At 40.0% G+C, this 18,451-nt stretch overlaps 1 protein-coding gene across 1 annotated transcript in view; it reads left to right on the top strand.

Annotated features, from left to right (window-relative positions):
- Positions 1 to 17,876, top strand: part of FCRL5 (Fc receptor like 5) — a 49,648-nt gene extending 31,772 nt beyond the window's left edge. Inside the window, exons 12-18 of the mRNA XM_060032223.1 lie at positions 12,542 to 12,820; positions 13,260 to 13,376; positions 14,052 to 14,079; positions 15,204 to 15,286; positions 15,489 to 15,557; positions 17,677 to 17,708; positions 17,787 to 17,876. Coding sequence (XP_059888206.1) covers positions 12,542 to 12,820; positions 13,260 to 13,376; positions 14,052 to 14,079; positions 15,204 to 15,286; positions 15,489 to 15,557; positions 17,677 to 17,708; positions 17,787 to 17,876 — 698 coding nt within the window. The remainder of the gene's footprint in view (positions 1 to 12,541; positions 12,821 to 13,259; positions 13,377 to 14,051; positions 14,080 to 15,203; positions 15,287 to 15,488; positions 15,558 to 17,676; positions 17,709 to 17,786) is intronic.
- The last annotated feature ends 575 nt before the right edge of the window (positions 17,877 to 18,451 follow it).

The following is an 18,451-nucleotide window of genomic DNA, read 5'->3' as shown; positions in this document are numbered from 1 at the left end:
ACCAAGACTATATTTTGATCTGCAATTACGATACAAAAGGGAAAATAACGAATTTTAGGTATAGGTTTCGTTGCCCCCAGAAAGGTCAGGTCATTCTTTATCCTGGTTTTTCTCTCTTTGACTTCCAACAAACTTCTACTCTTGAGCTTCTTTCACTACCAGGGATATAAACATGCCTCACATTTCCATATTAAAAATTCTATATTAATATTAGCTAGGTACATAGCTTTTAAGGGTATACAATCACAACCAATCCAAGTTAGTTTACAAAGTGATTCTTAAAGCAGTGGGGACACAGAGGTGAAAGCAGGATGACATGGAGTGAAAATGGTCACCCATTAATCAAATTCTTTCATTCTCTAAGCAGTCTGACATCTTGCCTTTAGGTATAAAAGCCAAAGGAAAACTGCTTCTTGTCATCTCTGAATCTGCTTTGTGATGATCCCCTACAGGCCAATCTTATGGTAGAGCAAAAGTATGCTAAGGGCTGTTGAGATGAATGTTCTAGTGTTGGTTCTGAAGATACTAGCTCTATGAACTTGGCCAAGCATATTTCCCTATATTGACCTCAATTTCCTCATTCACAAAGTGAGAAAATTGAACTAGATGAATATCAGGGTCATCCTCAACCCTAGAATCCTATTATTTTGGTGCACAGGGAATATGGTGTATGTCAGACTCAAAGGTTCCTGGAAGGAGACATGCTAAAGGAGAAGCTGGGAGTCACTGCTCCTGGGATACAAACCCAGAGAAACACGAGACCATGAAATAACATGCAAATGCTTTCTGAAGTACATAAAGCAAAATACAGGCTGATACTCTTAGTCTCCCTTGGCTGGGTCCCTGAGTATCATAAGAAATACAGACAAAATCACATGAGCAGGTTGATTTAGACATACCAGCCCAGGAGCCAGCATCCCATCAAGGTGGCTGGGGCAGCCACCTCTTTGGCATCTAGCAGGCTACCTGATTGCAGATTTGATTTTTTTCCATTCAACTAGTCCATTCTTCTCCCCCCAGTGGTAGGCAGCACCTGCCTCAGCCAATTTTCCTCTAAGGTTCACAGGAACTCTTACCGCATGGTTTACACACTCACCTTTTAGATCCACCACACAGGCATGTACTTCTGACCAAGTGCCACTCCCTCCCTCTTCACAACACAGTGGACCAGCACATCATACCCCTCACACTCTGTATTCGTGATTTTATACACATCCTCATTCCTTTGTTTCTATGATCCCTGGTGCAAATGCCTATTATTTATGCTGGTGCTATCACACCTAAAGGACTTCTTGCTAAATGATTGTGTCTGAGTCCTAGAACTAGGACACATCATGAAGAACTACAAGAAAAAGGAATACTTATTACATTGTCACTACCATCATCATCATCACCATCATAAATACTTACTGAGCCCTTGTATGTGCCAGGCCCTGTGCTTAGTACTTGACATGCAATATCTCATTTAATCTTTAAAATAAACCACTGAGGTTAAAAATGAGATCATTTTTATCCTCAGTTTGCAGGAGAGGAAACTGAAGCTTAGAGAGGTGAAGTAACCAGCTTAGAGACACAGCTAGCAAAGGTAAAGCCAGGTTGAAAAATGAGCCTATCCAACTCAATGTAAATCTACATTATAATATCTCTCATCCTTTGTGGCCAGGTTTAACACAACTTTTTAATAATTTATTATTCTGGAAGAATACATAAACTTTCACGATAAAAAGTCAAATGGAACAAAAGGGTACTTTCAGGTATATTTTTTTAGAAATATTAAAATATATTATAAACATAAAGGCATAGAATTTTTTACAAGTACAATCATATTACACATATAGTTATGCAACTTGCATTTTTTACTTGATATATCTTGGATATCTTTCGTGTTTTATTAGCAAGTCAACTAGGTTGTCTCCAGTTTTTAGCTATTATAAAAATTCTACAATAGAAATCTTTGCGCAAATATATTTGCAAATACTTTTTTAAATAGAAGTATAGTTACAATGTGTACAGCAAAGTGATTCAGTTTCATATACGTACATATATATATATATATATATATGTATATATATTCGTTATCAGATTCTTTCCATTGTAGGTTATTACAAGATATTGAGTATAGTTCCCTGTGCTATACAGTAAGCCCTTGCTGGTTATCTATTTTATATATAGTAGGGTATACATGTTAATCCCAAACTCCAAATTTATCTCATCCCTGCCTGCTAGCCCCCTTGGTAACCATAATTTTGTTTTCTATGTCTGTGAGTCTATTTCTGTTTTATAAATAAGTTCATTTGCATCATTTTTTTAGTGATAAGTGATATCATATGATATTTGTCTTTCTCTGTCTGACTTCACTCAGTATGGCAATCTCTAAGTCCATCCATGTTCCTGCAATGGCATCATTTCATTCTTTTTTATGGCTGAGTAATAGTCCATCGTATGTATATATACCACATCTTCTTTATTCATTCATCTAATGATGATATTTAGGTTGCTGCCATGTCTTGGCTATTGTAAATATTGCTGCTATAAACATTGGGGTGCATATATCTTTTTGAACTAGCACTTGCCCAAGAGTGGAATTACAGGATCATATAGTAACTCTATTTTTACTTTTTTGAGGAATTTCCATACTATTCTCCATAGTGGCTGCACCAATTTACATTCCCACCAACAGTGTAGGAGGGCTCCCTTTTCTCCACAGCCTCTCCAGCAATGTTTCTTGACTTTTTTTTTTAACGTCTTTAGCGGACTGTAATTGCTTTACAATGGTGTTAGTTTCTGCTTTATAACAAAGTGACTCAGCTATACATATACATATATCTCCCTATCTCCTTCCTCTTGCGTCTCCCTCCAACCATCCCTATCCCACCCCTCTAGGTGGTCACAAAGCACCGAGGTGATCTCCTTGTGCTATGCAGCTGCTTTCCACTAGCTATCTATTTTACATTTGGTAGTGTATATATATCCATGCCACTCTCTCACTTCGTCCCAGCTTACCCTTCCCCACCCCCGTGTCCCCAAGTGCATTCTCTACATCTGCATCTTTATTCCTGTCCTGCTCCTAGGTTCTTCATAGCCTTTTTATTATTTTTTAGGTTCCATATATATGTGTTAGCATACGGTATTTGTTTTTTTCTTTCTGACTTACTTCACTCCGTATGACAGACTCTAGGTCCATCCACCTCACTACAAATAACTCAATTTTGTTTCTTTTTATGGCTGAGAAATATTCCATTGTATATATATGCCACATCTTCTTTATCTCTTCATCTGTCGATGGACACTTAGGTTGCTTCCATGTCCTGGCTATTATAAATAAAGCTGCAATGAACATTGTGGTACATCACTCTTTTTGAATTAAGGTTTTCTCAGGGTATACGCCCAGTAGTGGGATAGCTGGGTCGTATGGTAGTTCTATTTTTAGTTTTTTAAGGAACCTCCGTACTGTTCTCCATAGTGGCTGTACCAATTTACATTCCCACCAACAGTGGAAGAGGGTTACCATTCCTCCACACCCTCTCCAGTATTTATTGTTTGTAGATGTTTTGATGATGGCCATTCTGACTGGTGTGAGGTGATACCTCATTGTAGTTTTGATTTGTTTTGCTCTAATGATTAGAGCATCCTTTCATGTCTTTGTTGGCAATCTGTATATCTTCTTTGGAGAAATGCCTATTTAGGTCTTCTGCCCATTTTTGGATTGGGCTTTGTTTGTTGTTTTTGATATTGAGTTGCATGAGCTGTTTGTAAATTTGGGGGATTAATCCTTTGTCAGTTGCTTCATTTGCAAATATTTTCTCCCATTCTGAGGGTAGGCTTTTCGTCTTGTTTATGGTTTCCTTTGCTGTGCAAAAGCTTTTAAGTTTCATTAGGTCCCATTTGTTTATTTTTGTTTTTATTTCCATTACTCTAAGAGGTGGACCAAAAAAGATCTTGCTGTGATTTATGTCAAAGAGTGTTCTTCCTATGTTTTCCTCTAAGAGTTTTGTAGTGTCCGGTCTTACATTAGGTCTCGAATCCATTTTGACTTTATTTTTGTGTATGGTGTTAGGGAGTGTTCTAATTTCATTCTTTTACATGTAGCTGTCCAGTTTCCTCAGCACCACTTATTGAATAGACTGTCTTTTCTCCATTGTATATCCTTGCCTCCTTTGGCATAGATTAGTGGACCATAGGTGCGTGGGTTTGCCTCTGGGCTTTCTATGTTGTTCCATTGATCTATGTTTCTGTTTTTGTGCCAGTACCATATTTTCTTGATTACTGTAGCTTTGTAGTATAGTCTGAAGTTATGGAGTCTGATTCTGCCAGCTCCTTTTTTTTTCCTCAAGACTGCTTTGGCTATTCAGGGTCTTTTGTGTCTCCATACAAATTTTAAGATTTTTTGTTCTAGTTCCATAAAAAATGTCATTGGTAATTTGATAGGGATTGCATTAAATCTGTAGATCGCTTTGGGTAGTGTAGTCATTTTCACAATATTGATTCGACCAATCCAAGAACATGGTATATCTCTCCATCTTTTGGTATCATCTTTAATTTCTTTCATCAGTGTCTTATAGTTTTCTGCATACAGGCCTTTTGTCTCCCTATGTAGGTTTATTCCTAGGTATTTTATTCTTTTTGTTGTAATGGTAAATGGGAGTGTTTTCTTAATTTCTCTTTCAGATGTTTCATCATTAGTGTATAGGAATACAAGAGATTTCTGTGCATTAATTTTGTATCCTGTAACTTTACCAAATTCATTGATTAGCTCTAGTAGCTTTCTGGTGGCATGTTTAGCATTCTCTATGTATAGTATCATGTCATCTGCAAACAGTGACAGTTTTATTTCTTCTTTTCCAATTTGAATTTCTTTTTCTTCTCTGATTGCTGTGGCTAGGACTTCCAAAACTATGTTGAATAATAGTGGTAAGAGTGGACATCCTTGTCTTGTTCCTGATCTTAGAGGAAATGCTTTCAGTTTATCACCATTAAGAATGATGTCTTCTGTGGGTTTGTCATATATGATCTTTATTATGTTGAGGTATATTCCCTCTGTGCCCACTTTCTGGAGAGTTTTTATCATAAATTGTTGTTGAATTTTGTCAAAAGCTTTTTCTGCATCTATTGAGATGGTCATATGGTTTTAATTCTTCAAGTTGTTAATATGGTGTATCACATTGATTGATTTACGTATATTGAAGACTCCTTGCATCCCTGGGATAAATCCCACTTGATCATGGTGTATGATCCTTTTAATGTGTTGTTTCATTCTGTTTGCTAATATTTTGTTAAGGATTTTTGCATCTATATGCATCAGTGGTATTGCTCTGTATTTTTCTTTTTTTGTACTATCTTCGTCTGGTTTTGGTGTCAGGGTGATGGTGGCCTCATAGAATGAGTTTGGGAGTGTTCCTTCCTCTGCAATATTTTGGAAGCGTTTGAGAAGGATGGGTGTTAGCTCTTCTCTAAGTGTTTGATAGAATTCACCTGTGAAGCCATCTGGTCCTTGACTTTTGTTTGTTGGAAGATTTTTAATCACAGTTTCAATTTCATTACTTGTGACTAGCTTGTTCATATTTTCTATTTCCTCCTGGTTCAGTCTTGGAAGTTTATACCTTTCTAAGAATCTGTCCATTTCTTCCAGGTTGTTCATTTTATTGGCATAGAGTTGCTTGTAGTAATCTCTTAGGATGCTTTGTATTTCTGCGGTGTCTGTTGTAACCTCTGCTTTTTCATTTCTAATTTTATTGATTTGAGTCCTCTCCCTCTTGGTGAGTCTGTCTAATGGTTTATCAATTTTGTTTACCTTCTCAAAGAACCAGCTTTTAGTTTTATTGATCTTTGCAGTTGTTTCCTTTGTTTCTATTTCATTTATTTCTGCTCTGATCTTTATGATTTCTTTCCTTCTGCTAACTTTGGGTTTTGTTTGTTCTTCTTTCTCCAGTTCCTTTAGGTATAAGGTTAGATTGTTTATTTGAGATTTTTCTTGTTTCTTGAGGTAGCCTTGTATAACTATAAACTTCCCTCTTAGAACTGCTTTTGCTGCATCCCATAGGTTTTGGATCATCGTGTATTCATTTCCATTTGTCTCTAGGTATTTTTTTATTTCCTCTTGGATTTCTTCAGTGATCTCTTCATTATTTAGTAATGTATTGTTTAGCCTCCATGTGTTTGTGGGGTTTTTTTGGTTTGTTTTTTGTGTGTGTGTGTGTGTGTTTGTGTTTTTTAATGTTTTTTTCCCTGTAATTCATTTCTAATCTCATAGCATTGTGGTCAGAAAAGATGCCTGATATGAGTTCAATTCTCTTAAATTTATTGAGGCTTGATTTGTGACCCAAGATGTGATCTATCCTGGAGAATGTTCCATACACACTTGAGAATAAAGTGTAATCGGCTCTTTGGGGATGGAATGTCCTATAAATATCAATTAACTCTATCTATTCTATTGTGTCATTTAACGCTTCTGTTTCCTTATTTATTTTCATTTTGGATGATCTGTCCATTGGTGTAAGTGGGGTCTTAAAGTCCCCCACTATTATTGTGTTACTGTCAATTTCCTATTTTAGAACTGTTAGCCATTGCCTTATGTATTGAGGTGCTCCTATGTTGGATGCATATATATTTATAATTGTTATATCTTCCTCTTCAATTGATCCCTTGCTCATTATGTAGTGTCTTTCCTTGTCTCTTGTAACATTCTTTATTTAAAGTGTATTTTATCCAATATGACTATTGCTACTGCAGCTTTCTTTTGATTTCCAATTGCATGGAATATATTTTTCCATCCCCTCACTTCCAGTCTGTATGTGTGCCTAGGTCTGAAGTGGGCCTCTTGTAGACAGCATATATATGGGTCTTGTTTTTGTATCCACTCAGTGAGCCTGTGTCTTTTGGTTGGAGCATTTACTCCATTCACGTTTAAGGTAATTATTGATATGTATGTTCCTATGACCATTTTCTTAATTGTTTTGGGTTTGTTTTTGTAGGTCCTTTTCTTCTCTTGTGTTTCCCACTTAGAGAAGTTCCTTTAGCATTTGTTGTAGCGCTGGTTTGGTGGTGTTGAATTCTCTTAGCTTTTGCTTGTCTGTAAAGCTTTTGATTTCTCCATCAAATCTGAATGAGATCCTTGCTGGGTAGAGTAATCTTGGTGGCAGGTTCTTCCCTTTCATCACTTTAAGTATATCATGCCACTCCTTTCTGGCTTGTAGAGTTTCTGCCGAGAAATCAGCTGTTAACCTTATGGGAGTTCCCTTGTATGTTATTTGTCATTTTTCCCTTGCTGCTTTCTTTGTCTTTAATTTTTGCCAATTTGATTACTGTGTGTCTTGGCGTGTTTCTCCTTGGGTTTATCCTGTATGGGACTCGTCGCGCTTCCTGGACTTGGATGGCTATTTCCTTTCCCATGTTAGGGAAGTCTTCAAGTATAATCTCCTCAAATATTTTCTCTGGTCCTTCCTCTCTCTCTTCTCCTTCTGGGACCGCTATAATGCAAATGTTGTTGCATTTAATGTTGTCCCAGAGGTCTCTTAGGCTGTCTTCATTTCTTTTCTTTCTTTTTTCTTTATTCTGTTCCGCAGCAGTGAATTCCTCCATTGTGTCTTTCAGATCACTTATCCGTTTTTCTGCCTCAGTTATTCTGCTCTTGATCCTCCTAGTGTAGTTTTCATTTCAGTTATTGTACTGTTCATCTCTGTTTGTTTGTTCTTTAATTCTTCTAAGTCTTTTTAAAACATGTCTTGCATCTTCTCCATCTTTGCCTCCATTGTTTTTCCAAGGCCCTGAATCATCTTCACTATCATTATTCTAAATTCTTTTTCTGGAAGGTTGCCTATCTCCACTTCATTTAGTTGTTTTTCTGGGGCTTTAGCTTGTTCCTTCATCTGGTACATAGCCCTCTGCCTTTTCATCTTGTCTATCTTTCTGTGAATGTGTTTTTTGTTCCACAGGCTGCAGGATTGTAGTTCTTCTTGCTTCTGCTGTCTGCCCTCTCAAGAATGCAAGAGTTTTCTGTGCATTAATTTTGTATCCTGCTACTTTACCAAATTCATTGATTAGCTCTAGTAGTTTTTGGGTAACATCTTTAGGATTCTCTGTGTATAGTATCATGTCATCTGCAAACAGTGACAGCTTTACTTCTTCTTTTCCGGTATGGATTCCTTTTATTTCTTTTTCTCCTCTGATTGCTGTGGCTAAAACTTCCAAAACTATGTTGAATAATAATGGTGAGAGAGGACCACCTTCTCTTATTCCTGATCTTAGTGGAAATGGTTTCATTTTTCACCATTGAGAATGACGTTGGCTGTGGGTTTGTCATATATGGCCTTTATTATGTTGAGGTAAGTTCCCTCTATGCCTACTTTCTGCAGGGTTTTATCATAAATGGGTGTTGAGTTTGTCAAAAGCTCTTTCTGCATCTATTGAGATGACCATATGGTTTTTCTCCTTCACTTTGTTAATATGGTGTATCACATTGATTGATTTGTATATACTGAGGAATCCTTGCATTCCTGGGATAAAACCCACGTGAGCATATTGTATGATCCTTTTAATGTGCTGTTGGATTCTGTTTGCTAGTATTTTGTTGAGGATTTTTGCATCTATGTTCATCAGTGATATTGGCCTGTACTTTTCTTTCTTTGTGACATCTTTGTCTGGTTTTGGTATCAGGGTGATGGTGGCCTCGTAGAATGAGTTTGGGAGTGTTCCTCCCTCTGCTATATTTTGGAAGAGTTTGAGAAGGATAGGTATTAGCTCTTCTCTAAATGTTTGATAGAATTTGCCTGTGAAACCATCTGGCCCTGGGCTTTTGTTTTTAGGAAGATTTTTAATCACAGTCTCAATTTCAGTTCTCATGATTGGTCTGTTTATATTTTCTATTTCTTTCTGGTTCAGTCTTGGAAGGTTGTGTTTCTCTAAGAATTTGTCCATTTCTTTCAGGTTGTCCATTTTTTTGGCATATAGTTGCTTGTAGTAATCTCTCATGATTCTTTGTATTTCTGATGTGTCAGTTGTTACTTTTCCTTTTTCATTTCTAATTCTATTGATTTGAGTCTTCTCCCTTTTTTTCTTGATGAGTCTGGCTAATGGTTTATCAATCTTGTTTACCTTCTCAAAGAACCACCTTTTAGTTTTATTGATATTTGCTATTGTTTCCTTCATTTCTTTTTCATTTATTTCTGATCTGATATTTATGATTTCTTTCTCTCTGCTAACTTTGTGAGGGTTTTTTGTTGTTGTTCTTCTTCTATCTCTAATTGCTTTAGGTGTAAGGTTAGGTTGTTTATTTGAGATCTTTCTTGTTTCTTGAGGTAGGATTGTACTGCTGTAAACTTCCGTCTTAGAACTGCTTTTGCTGCATCGCATAGATTTTGGGTCATCGTGTTTTCATTGTCATTTGTTTCTAGGTATTTTTTAATTTCCTCTTGGATTTCTTCAGTGACCTCTTATTTAGTAGTGTTATTTAGTAGTGTATTGTTTATCCTCCGTGTGTTTGTGTTTTTTACAGATTTTTACCTGTAATTAATATCTAGACTCTTAGCATTGTGGTCCGAAAAGTTACTTGATGCAATTTCAATTACCTTAAATTTACCAAAGCTTGATTTGTGACCCAAGATATGATCTATCATGGAGAGTGTTCCATGAGCACTTGAGAAGAAAGTGTATTCTGTTGTTTTTGGGTGGAATGTCCTATAAATATCAATTAAGTCCATCTTGTTTAATGTATCATTTAAAGCTTGTGTTTCATTATTTATTTTCATTTTGGATGATCTGTCCATTGGTGAAAGTGGGGTGTTAAAGTCCCCTACTACGATTGTGTTACTGTCATTTTCTCCTTTTATGGCTGTTAGCATTTGCCTAATGTATTGAGGTGCTCCTCTGTTGGGTGCATAAATATTTACAGTTGTTATATCTTCTCCTTGGATTGATCCATTGATCATTATGAGTATCCTTCTTTGTCTCTTGTAATAGTCTTTATTTGAAAGTCTATTTTGTCTGATATGAGAATTGCTAACCAGCTTTTTTTTGACTTCCATTTGCATGGAATATCTTTTTTCATCTCCTCACTTTCGGTCTGTATGTGTCCCTAGGTCTGAAGTGGGTCTCTTGTAGACAGCATATATGTGAGTCTTGTTTTTGTATCCATTCAGCCAGTCTATGTATTTTGGTGGGAGTATTTAATCCATTTACATTTAAGGTAGTTATCAATATGTATGTTCTTATTACCACTTTCTTAATTATTTTGGGTTTGTTTTGTAGGTCTTTTCCTTGTCTTCTGTTTCCTGTCTAGAGAAGTTCCTTTAGCATTTGTTGTAAAGCTGGTTTCGTGATGCTGAATTCTCTTAGCTTTTGCTTGTCTGTAAAGCTTTTAATTTCTCTGTCAAATCTGAATGAGATCCTTGCTGGGTAGAGTAATCTTGGTTGTAGGTTTTTCTCTTTCAACACTTTATATATGTCCTGCCCCTCCCTTCTGGCTTGCAGAGTTTCTGCTGAAAGATCAGCTGGTAACCTTATGGGGATGCCCTTGTATGTTATTTGTTGCTTTTCCCTTGCTGCCTTTAATATTTTTTCTCTGTATTTAATTTTTGATAGTTTGATTAATATGTGTCTTGGCCTGTTTCTCCTTGGATTTATCCTGTATGGGACTCTATGCCCTTCCTGGACTGGATTGACTATTTCCTTTCCCATATTAGGGAAGTTTTCAACTATAATCTCTTCAAATATTTTCTCAGTTCCTTTTTTTGTCTCTTCTTCTCTGGGACCCCTATAATTTGAATGTTGGTGTGTTTAATGTTTGCCCAGTGGTCTCTGACACTGTCCTCAATTCTTTTCATTCTTTTTTCTTTATTCTGCTCTGTGGTAGTTATTTCTACCCTTTTATATTCCAGGTTATTTATCCATTCTTCTGCCTCAGTTATTCTGCTATTGATTTCTTCAAGAGAATTTTTAATTTCATTTATTTTGTTGGTCATCATTGTTTGTTTGCTCTTTAGTTCTTCTAGGTCCTTCTTAAATGTTTCTTCTATTTTCTCCATTCTATTTCCAAGATTTTGGATCATCTTTACACTCATTACTCTGAATTCTTTTTCAGGTAGACTGCCTATTTCTTCTTCATTTGTTTGGTCTGGTCATTTTTACCTTGCTCCTTCATCTGCTTTTTGTTTCTCTGTCTTCTCATTTTGCTTCACTTACTGTGTTTGGGGTCTCCTTTTCACAGGCTGCAGGTTCGTAGTTCCCGTTGCTTTTGGTGTCTGTCCCCAGTGGCTAAGGTTGGTTCAGTGGGTTGTGTAGGCTTCCTGGTGGAGGGAACTGGTGCCTGTGTCTTGGTCAGTGAGGCTGAATATTGTCTTTCTGGTGGGCAAGACCGTGTCTGGTGGTTTTTTTCGGGTGTCTGTGACCTTATTTTGATTTTAGGCAGCCTCTCTGCTAATGGGTGGGGTTGTGTTCCTGTCTTGCGAGTTGTTTGGCATAGGGTGTCCAGCACTGTAGCTTGCTGGTCATTGAGTGGAGCTGGGTCTTAACATTGAGATGGTGCTCTCTGGGAGAGCATTTGCCATTTGTTATTACGTGGAGCTGGGAAGTCTCTTGTGGACCAATGTTGTGAACTCCGTTCTCCCACCTCAGAGGCATAGGACCTGACACCCGGATGGAGCACCAAAACCCTGTGAGCCACAATTTTGGGAAGTCTGAGGTCTTCTGCCAGCTTTCAGTAGGTGTTCTCTAGGAGTTGTTCCACATGTAGTTGTTTTTCTGATGTATTTGTGGGGAAGAAGGTGATCTCCACGTCTTACTCCTCCGCCATCTTGAAGGTCTCAGTCCTGTTGACTTTTTTTTTATTCAAAATATAAAATTTATTCAAAAGCAATAAAATAACAGTTTCTATGAAGTATGAACTGTATATAATAAGTAAACACATCACAATACCAAACTTGTTGACTTTTTAATGATGGCCATTCTGACTGGTGTGAGGTGATACCTCACTGTAGTTTTGATTTGCATTTCTCTAATAATTAGCCATATTGAGCATCTTTTCACGTGTCTATTGGCCATTTTTTACATAACTCATGTCAGTAGCCCTAAAGAAAATAGTCTTAGAAGTAGATTTGCTGGGTCAAAGTTTATGTGCATTTTAAATTAGATATGTATTTCCAAATCACCATTCAAGGAAGTGTCTCAAATTTGCATTCCCACTGAGAGAATATCAGGGTGCCTCTTAATCCACAACCCCATTAGTATTATCTGCCTTTTTAAGCTTTGCCAGTCTGATGGGTGTTTTTATTTGTATATACTTAACTAGTAACAAAGATAATATCTTTATATATTTATTGGCTATTTGAAGTTTTTAGTGATTCATACCCTTTTCACACTTTTCTGTTGGATATTTTTGTGCATTGAAAGCTATTTGTGGATTCAGGTCATTAACTTTGCCTGTCATATGTGTTTCAATATATTTTCCTTGATTGAGATATGACTTTTATTATTTGTTTATATTATTTTTTGTTCCTTTCTGAATATGTTAGAAGTAGGAACTTCTATTGACTTTTTGTTTTTTCCTCAGTTCCAGTGTCTCGCCCTATCCTCACCCTCAGGGCCCCCAGGGCCCAGGCTGTGGTGGGGGATGTGGTGGAGCTTCACTGTGAGGCCCAGAGAGGCTCTCCCCCAATCCTGTACCAGTTTTATCACAAGAATGTCACCCTAGAGAGCAGCATGTCCCACTCTGGACAAGGAGTGTCCCTCAACCTCTCACTGACTGCAAATCATTCTGGAACCTACTCCTGTGAGGCCGACAATGGCCTGGGTCCCCAGTGCAGTGAGGCAGTGACACTTTTCATCACAGGTAAGTTTCCTATTCTCAGGCCACAGATGTGGCCAAAAGATTTCCTCCTAGGATACTCTGATAATCCTTGTGATGCCTGACCAGGACAGTGTTTCTCAGGGACATGTACACAAAGCTAGATGTTCTCCAAACTGTTATTTTCATTAAGTTTTTCTGAAGGCTTGTCATTTGGGTGGGAAAGGAGGCTAAAGAAGACCACCGAATTTAATACTCTTCAGCTAGCATCATCCATCCTGACCCTCAACCCTTGCATCAGCCACAGACATGAGCTTCCCCACCAAGAGAAGTTCCATCCCCTGTGCCACACTTGCACCTCATTAGCCTCAGGAGTCCTGGTCCCCTCAGTTCATCCTCTCTCCCAGGCATCAGCTCCAGGGATCAGGGCAGTTCAAGACCACAAGCCTCTCCATCTGGCTCATGCCTGGGGTCTCCCCCTCAGGGCTGACAGGGAGCAGAAGTGGCCCTGTTGCCACCGGTGTCACCGGGGGGCTGCTCAGCATGATGGGTCTCGCTGCCATAGCACTGTTGTTCTACTGCTGGCTCCCGAGAAAAGCAGGTGAGTAACTCCCTAGTTAACCTTTGCTTGAGTCCCTGTCCTTCCCATCTCCATTCCCTCAGGCCCATGCTGCCTTTGGAACCAACCGCAAGCTCTCAAAACCTCCTTTCTGCACAATTCCACAACTCCTACCTTCCTCTCTAGTTCCTCCAGAATTTGTCTTAATCAAATGCAAAGTTTCCAGAACAGCCCTATTGGGTGTAAGATGTCTTCACAAGATGTAGTTTATCTGACATGACAAATTACAGTGTCTTTCCCTCTCTACCCTTACAAGACCCCCAAGGAACGGAAGAGGAGAAGAAAAACTCTGAGAAATAGGAGTGAGAACAGAAACCAAATATAATTTGATAACTTACTGATTTTGTAAATGTATGGTACTTTCATAGCCGATCAAGTCTATTTTCCCACATTCAGCTATTGACCATTGTTCTTCACAAACTCCACGTTAAAAGATTATGGATTGTGGGCTACCCTTTTGTATTATAACTATACCCATCTGGAATCCAGGATCAGTAGTTTTTGCCCAATCTGCCACCTCCCTTGGACATAGCAAAGGAGGGTTCACATCTTAGAGACAGTGACTCCTGGAAGGTTCTAGGTGAGCCTCCTATGAGCTGTGCTCCTTGTGAAGTCTTCCTTCTCCTGGACTCAATGTCTCTCTGCTTTCCTTTGCAGGAAGAAAGCCTACATTTGACTCCTCCAGGTAAGACCTGCCTATATTGCCATATGGTTAATGAAATGCCCACCAAGTGTGAAAATGGAATTAAATCTGGTTACTGCTGAGAGCACGGTCACTGCTTCATGTCACTGAGATGGGTTGTGCCAATTTCATGTTGCCACCTCCCTTGGGATATCTCAATTCCCAGGACCTTCTCACCCATCAGCTTAGCTAAATAGGCCTTTTTCTTGCAGCAAGTGTTAATTGCTTTTTATTTATTAACTTACATCCTTGGTCCAATGTGGCCTTGGTTGTTTGAGTGTTTGAGTGACACTATGACCACTGAATCCATCCGTTTCCTAAGATGGTCTTAGCTTAATCAGCCTGGAAAGCTCTGGTCATGGCCAACCCAACCTAACCAACATCTGTTGTGATGACAGCCAAGAAGATGGAGTCATGCAACTTGACCACCCCGAGAGACCTCTCTGCTAACAGGAGGTGGTGCCTGTGAAGAAGAGGCTGCCATCTTGGATTCCAAAGGCTGACTTTAGGAGTCACACCACAGCTCACAAACTATCCCTGGGCAAGCTTATGGTAGCAGCATCCAAACCATCCTGAGTTCCTCTGAGCCTTTTTGTTTGTTTGTTTTTTTGGCCATGCTGCACAGTTGCAGGATCTTAGTTCCCCTACCAGGGATTGAACCCGAGCCCTTCTTAGTGAAAGCACCAAGTCCTAACCTCTGAACCACCAGGGAATTCCCATTTGAGCTTTTCTAATTATGGATTTCACTCAGATACTGATCTCTCTGGGAGTGTAGACCTTGGAGCCAGGTTTGAATCTTGGCTCTTCCCCTTTCTAGTTACATAGTCTTGAGCAAGTCATTTTACTTCTCAGAACCTCCATTTTTTCCATCTAAAAAATAGAGATAATAATAGAATCAACTTAATATTGTTATAGGCACTAGCACAGTGACATACAGGTGATCATAAAATCTGGATTAATATTATGATTTATAATATAATAGTCCATAACAATAGACCATTTGTTATATGCTCATCTACGTTTCCAGGCTTGGCAACTATCCTGTGGTAAAGACTCACTAACAGGGAATGATCCTTATAGTTACTTCATCAGGATTTCTGGGAAACATCAATGCTTCTATCTTACAGGAATCAGTCAGCTTCAGACCCACAAGAGCCCACCTACCACAATGTACCAAGCTGGATAGAACTACAACCAGTGTACAGCAATGGTGAGGACAGAGGACCCTCCATTTGGGCAGGGACCCCAGGGTTGGTCCAAGAAGTGGTGGGAGAAGAAATGAGGAAGGGACAGTACAGAGGCCCAGAGGGCTCTGCCCCCTCCAGAGAACAAACTCTATCTGGGGGAGGAGGAAGTAGCAAGACAAGGGGCAAGAACCTTAGAGTCCTCTCAAACTTCAACTTCTCTCCAAGTAAATCCTAACAGAGGAGACGTGGTGTACTCGGAAGTCCGGACCGTGAAGGTGGAGAACAAACAGGCAGGTAAGACCCAAGGACCCTTGATTTTGGCGGTCTATTGCTATGTGTGGCTCAGTCTCCACCCCTTCAGTGGGTCTGGGCCAACCAGACACAGAACTGCCCCTCAGGCTGGGTCACTGGGCTTCTTACTTTGTGCCCACCTACTCTGTTGTGATTAACCCAAGCTCACCATGCAGAGCTGCTTTCTCCATTCTCCATGGATGGCCTCAGCATCACTTGAGTAACAAAGTCATCACCCTGGGCAGTCAGCTCCTCAGAGCTTCAGCGTCCCATCTGTGAAATGAGACAGGACTGTCTATCATTCCCTACCTACTTGTACCTGTTTTCTACTGCTGCTGTGGCAAATGACCATGAGGGTTTAAACAATACAAGTTTATTATCTTACTGTGCTGTAGGTCAGAAGTCTAACACAGGTCGCACTGGGCTAAAATCAGTGTTGGCAGAGGTCCTTTCTGGAAGCTCCAGGGAAGAATGCATTCCCTTGCCTTTTCCAGCTTCTAAAGGACACTCTTTTCCTTTCTGGGGCTCATGGCCCCATCCCATCCCCTTCAAAGCCAGCAAGTGGCACCTCTCTAACCATTTCTTCCATAATCAGTGCTCCCTTTGACCACAACTAGAAAAAGTTCTCAGATTTTAAAATTCTCCTTAAAATTCCACCTGGATAATCTAAAATAATCTCACCATTTGAAGGTCCTTAATCTTAATCACATCTGCAAAATCCCTTTCTCCATCTTAGGTCACATATTCACAGGTTGCAGGTATCAGGACATGGACATCTTTGTGGGAGACATTATTCTGCTTATCACAGTCTCTCATAGGGTTATTGTGAGGATCAAACGAGGAAGTAGATGTGGAGATGCTATTACAGCAGCAGAGTTTAAGCAGCTTTTATAATGAGTATATGCAGGTTGTCTGTCTGTGTCATTAGTCCTCACTCATGGTAGATGGTCAGCCGTGAAGAATCCAGCCTGGTTTCGTCCTGCTCAGAGCAGGAAAGGGAAAGCCTTTGGGGCTATGCTAACTTTGTTCTGTAAAAAGTGCCATGTAATTTTTAGCCATTCTGCTTCCTTCTCTGGTTTTTTGATTCTTCTTGTATAAAATTAAAAGAACTCTATTTTGTTCCATTCTTGGTTCAGTGGCCCACCTCTAAAACGTATGAACTCATTCACACTTACAATCCCCTTTGAAGTGTGTTGTTGTTACCCCATTTCACAGATGAGAAAACAGAGGCAGAGAGACCTTAAATGACCAGCCTGAATTCACAGAGCTAACAAATGACAGAAGAGTCTGTCTCTAGAGTCCAAGCCTTAGGCCAAGCTCTGCTTCTCAGGGCAGTTCCAGGGACCCTTGAGGCTCATTCCAAGCCAAAAAGAAAGCCTTGCTTGATGAATGCCATATTTCATTACAGCTTTAAGACAATATAATAATAATAACAACTTCTATTATCATATCAACATGTATTGAGCAGTTCCTATGTGACTGGTACAGTTCTGAGTACTGTAAATAAATACATTTTAAAATATATATATATATATATATATATATATATATATATGCCATAAATACGTACACACACACATATATTTAAAGTTTGTTTGTTTATAGCCCTCAGAAGTGTACCTGCACATTGGAACTGCTCAGCACATAACAGATGTTAGAAATCAAACACACACACACATAACCCTATAGGTAGGTATTATTATTCCCAACATACAGATGAGACACCCGAGGCAGGAGATACTGAGTGACTTGCCCAAGGCCACAGAGGTGGCACGGCTGACCTGGGGCTCAGTCTGGGGTGGTCTGGATCAGAAGTCTGCTCTGAACCACTGCACTGCCTCTGCTCCAGGCCAGGCTGCTTCTCCATAATATACACTATGAATCTATGATCAAAGCATGAACAAGATAAAAAGTAGATTTCTTTCTTTTGAGAGTCCCTGGGGAGCTCAGCATGAGGAACAAAGAGTGGAGTGATACTGAGAGAGTTGGTCGAAGCTGTGAGGTTGAGGTTCTTAGGAAAGGTTCAGTGTAGCCACATGGAGATGGCTGTGGCTGGGCTGATGGCACAGATGCAAAGAGAGAGTTCTGAGTTCACAGATGAATGCTTCCTTTCTTTCCACAGCAGCCTCTGACCCAGAGCTTCTCAAGAACACGGTGAGTCCCGTGACCTGTGTACTCTCCCACCTAGGGCCTGCTGGCCTCTGGCCCTCACCTATGTGCTCCTTCCCCCAGGATTCATGCGTCATCTACTCCCAGGTGAAGGGGGCTTACACCGCAGCCCCTAAGCCCCAGCTCTTGGCTGCATCCCCTCCTCAAAGATGAGTCCACGCAGCTCCCGACTGCTGTCTCAGCCTCTGCACCCAAAACCACCCTTGGGGGAGAAGGGACATCAAAGCAGGAAGATTTAAACCTTGGGTCCTAGACCCAAGGCCACACCCAGCAACCTGTGCATCAAGTGCCCACACCCTAGTGTGAACAGAACACAGGGCCCCGCAGGACTCCCGCTTATTTCCAAAGTGACAGCCCTGGCCCAGTGGTCTTTTTCTTAATGACATGTGCTCCCAACCCAGGGCCCATGATGTTGCCTGGCTTCCTTAATGAACTTCAGCTTTGGTCACTATTCCGAGTCCTACCCCCATACACATCCCCACCATTCCTCCATGAGGACTGCCCCTAAAATCTGCCACGGATAACCTGCTTTCAGTGGGTGCTTTTCTCAGCTGCAGTCAGTCTGGTAAGGCTACAGTGGGCTCTGCCCAATGGGACAGCACACACCGCTGGAGACATGGACACTGCGCTCGTCATGGACCTCCCCATGATGGGACTGCATTCCACACTCCCCCTGTCTGTCTGAAACTCTAAGCTCAGAATCTGACACCAGGATAACTCCTCTCCTG

The sequence above is a fragment of the Delphinus delphis genome, chromosome 1, assembly GCF_949987515.2.
Source record: "Delphinus delphis chromosome 1, mDelDel1.2, whole genome shotgun sequence".
Taxonomy (NCBI): Eukaryota; Metazoa; Chordata; class Mammalia; order Artiodactyla; family Delphinidae; genus Delphinus; species Delphinus delphis.
This window is presented reverse-complemented; position numbering and strand designations above follow the sequence as displayed.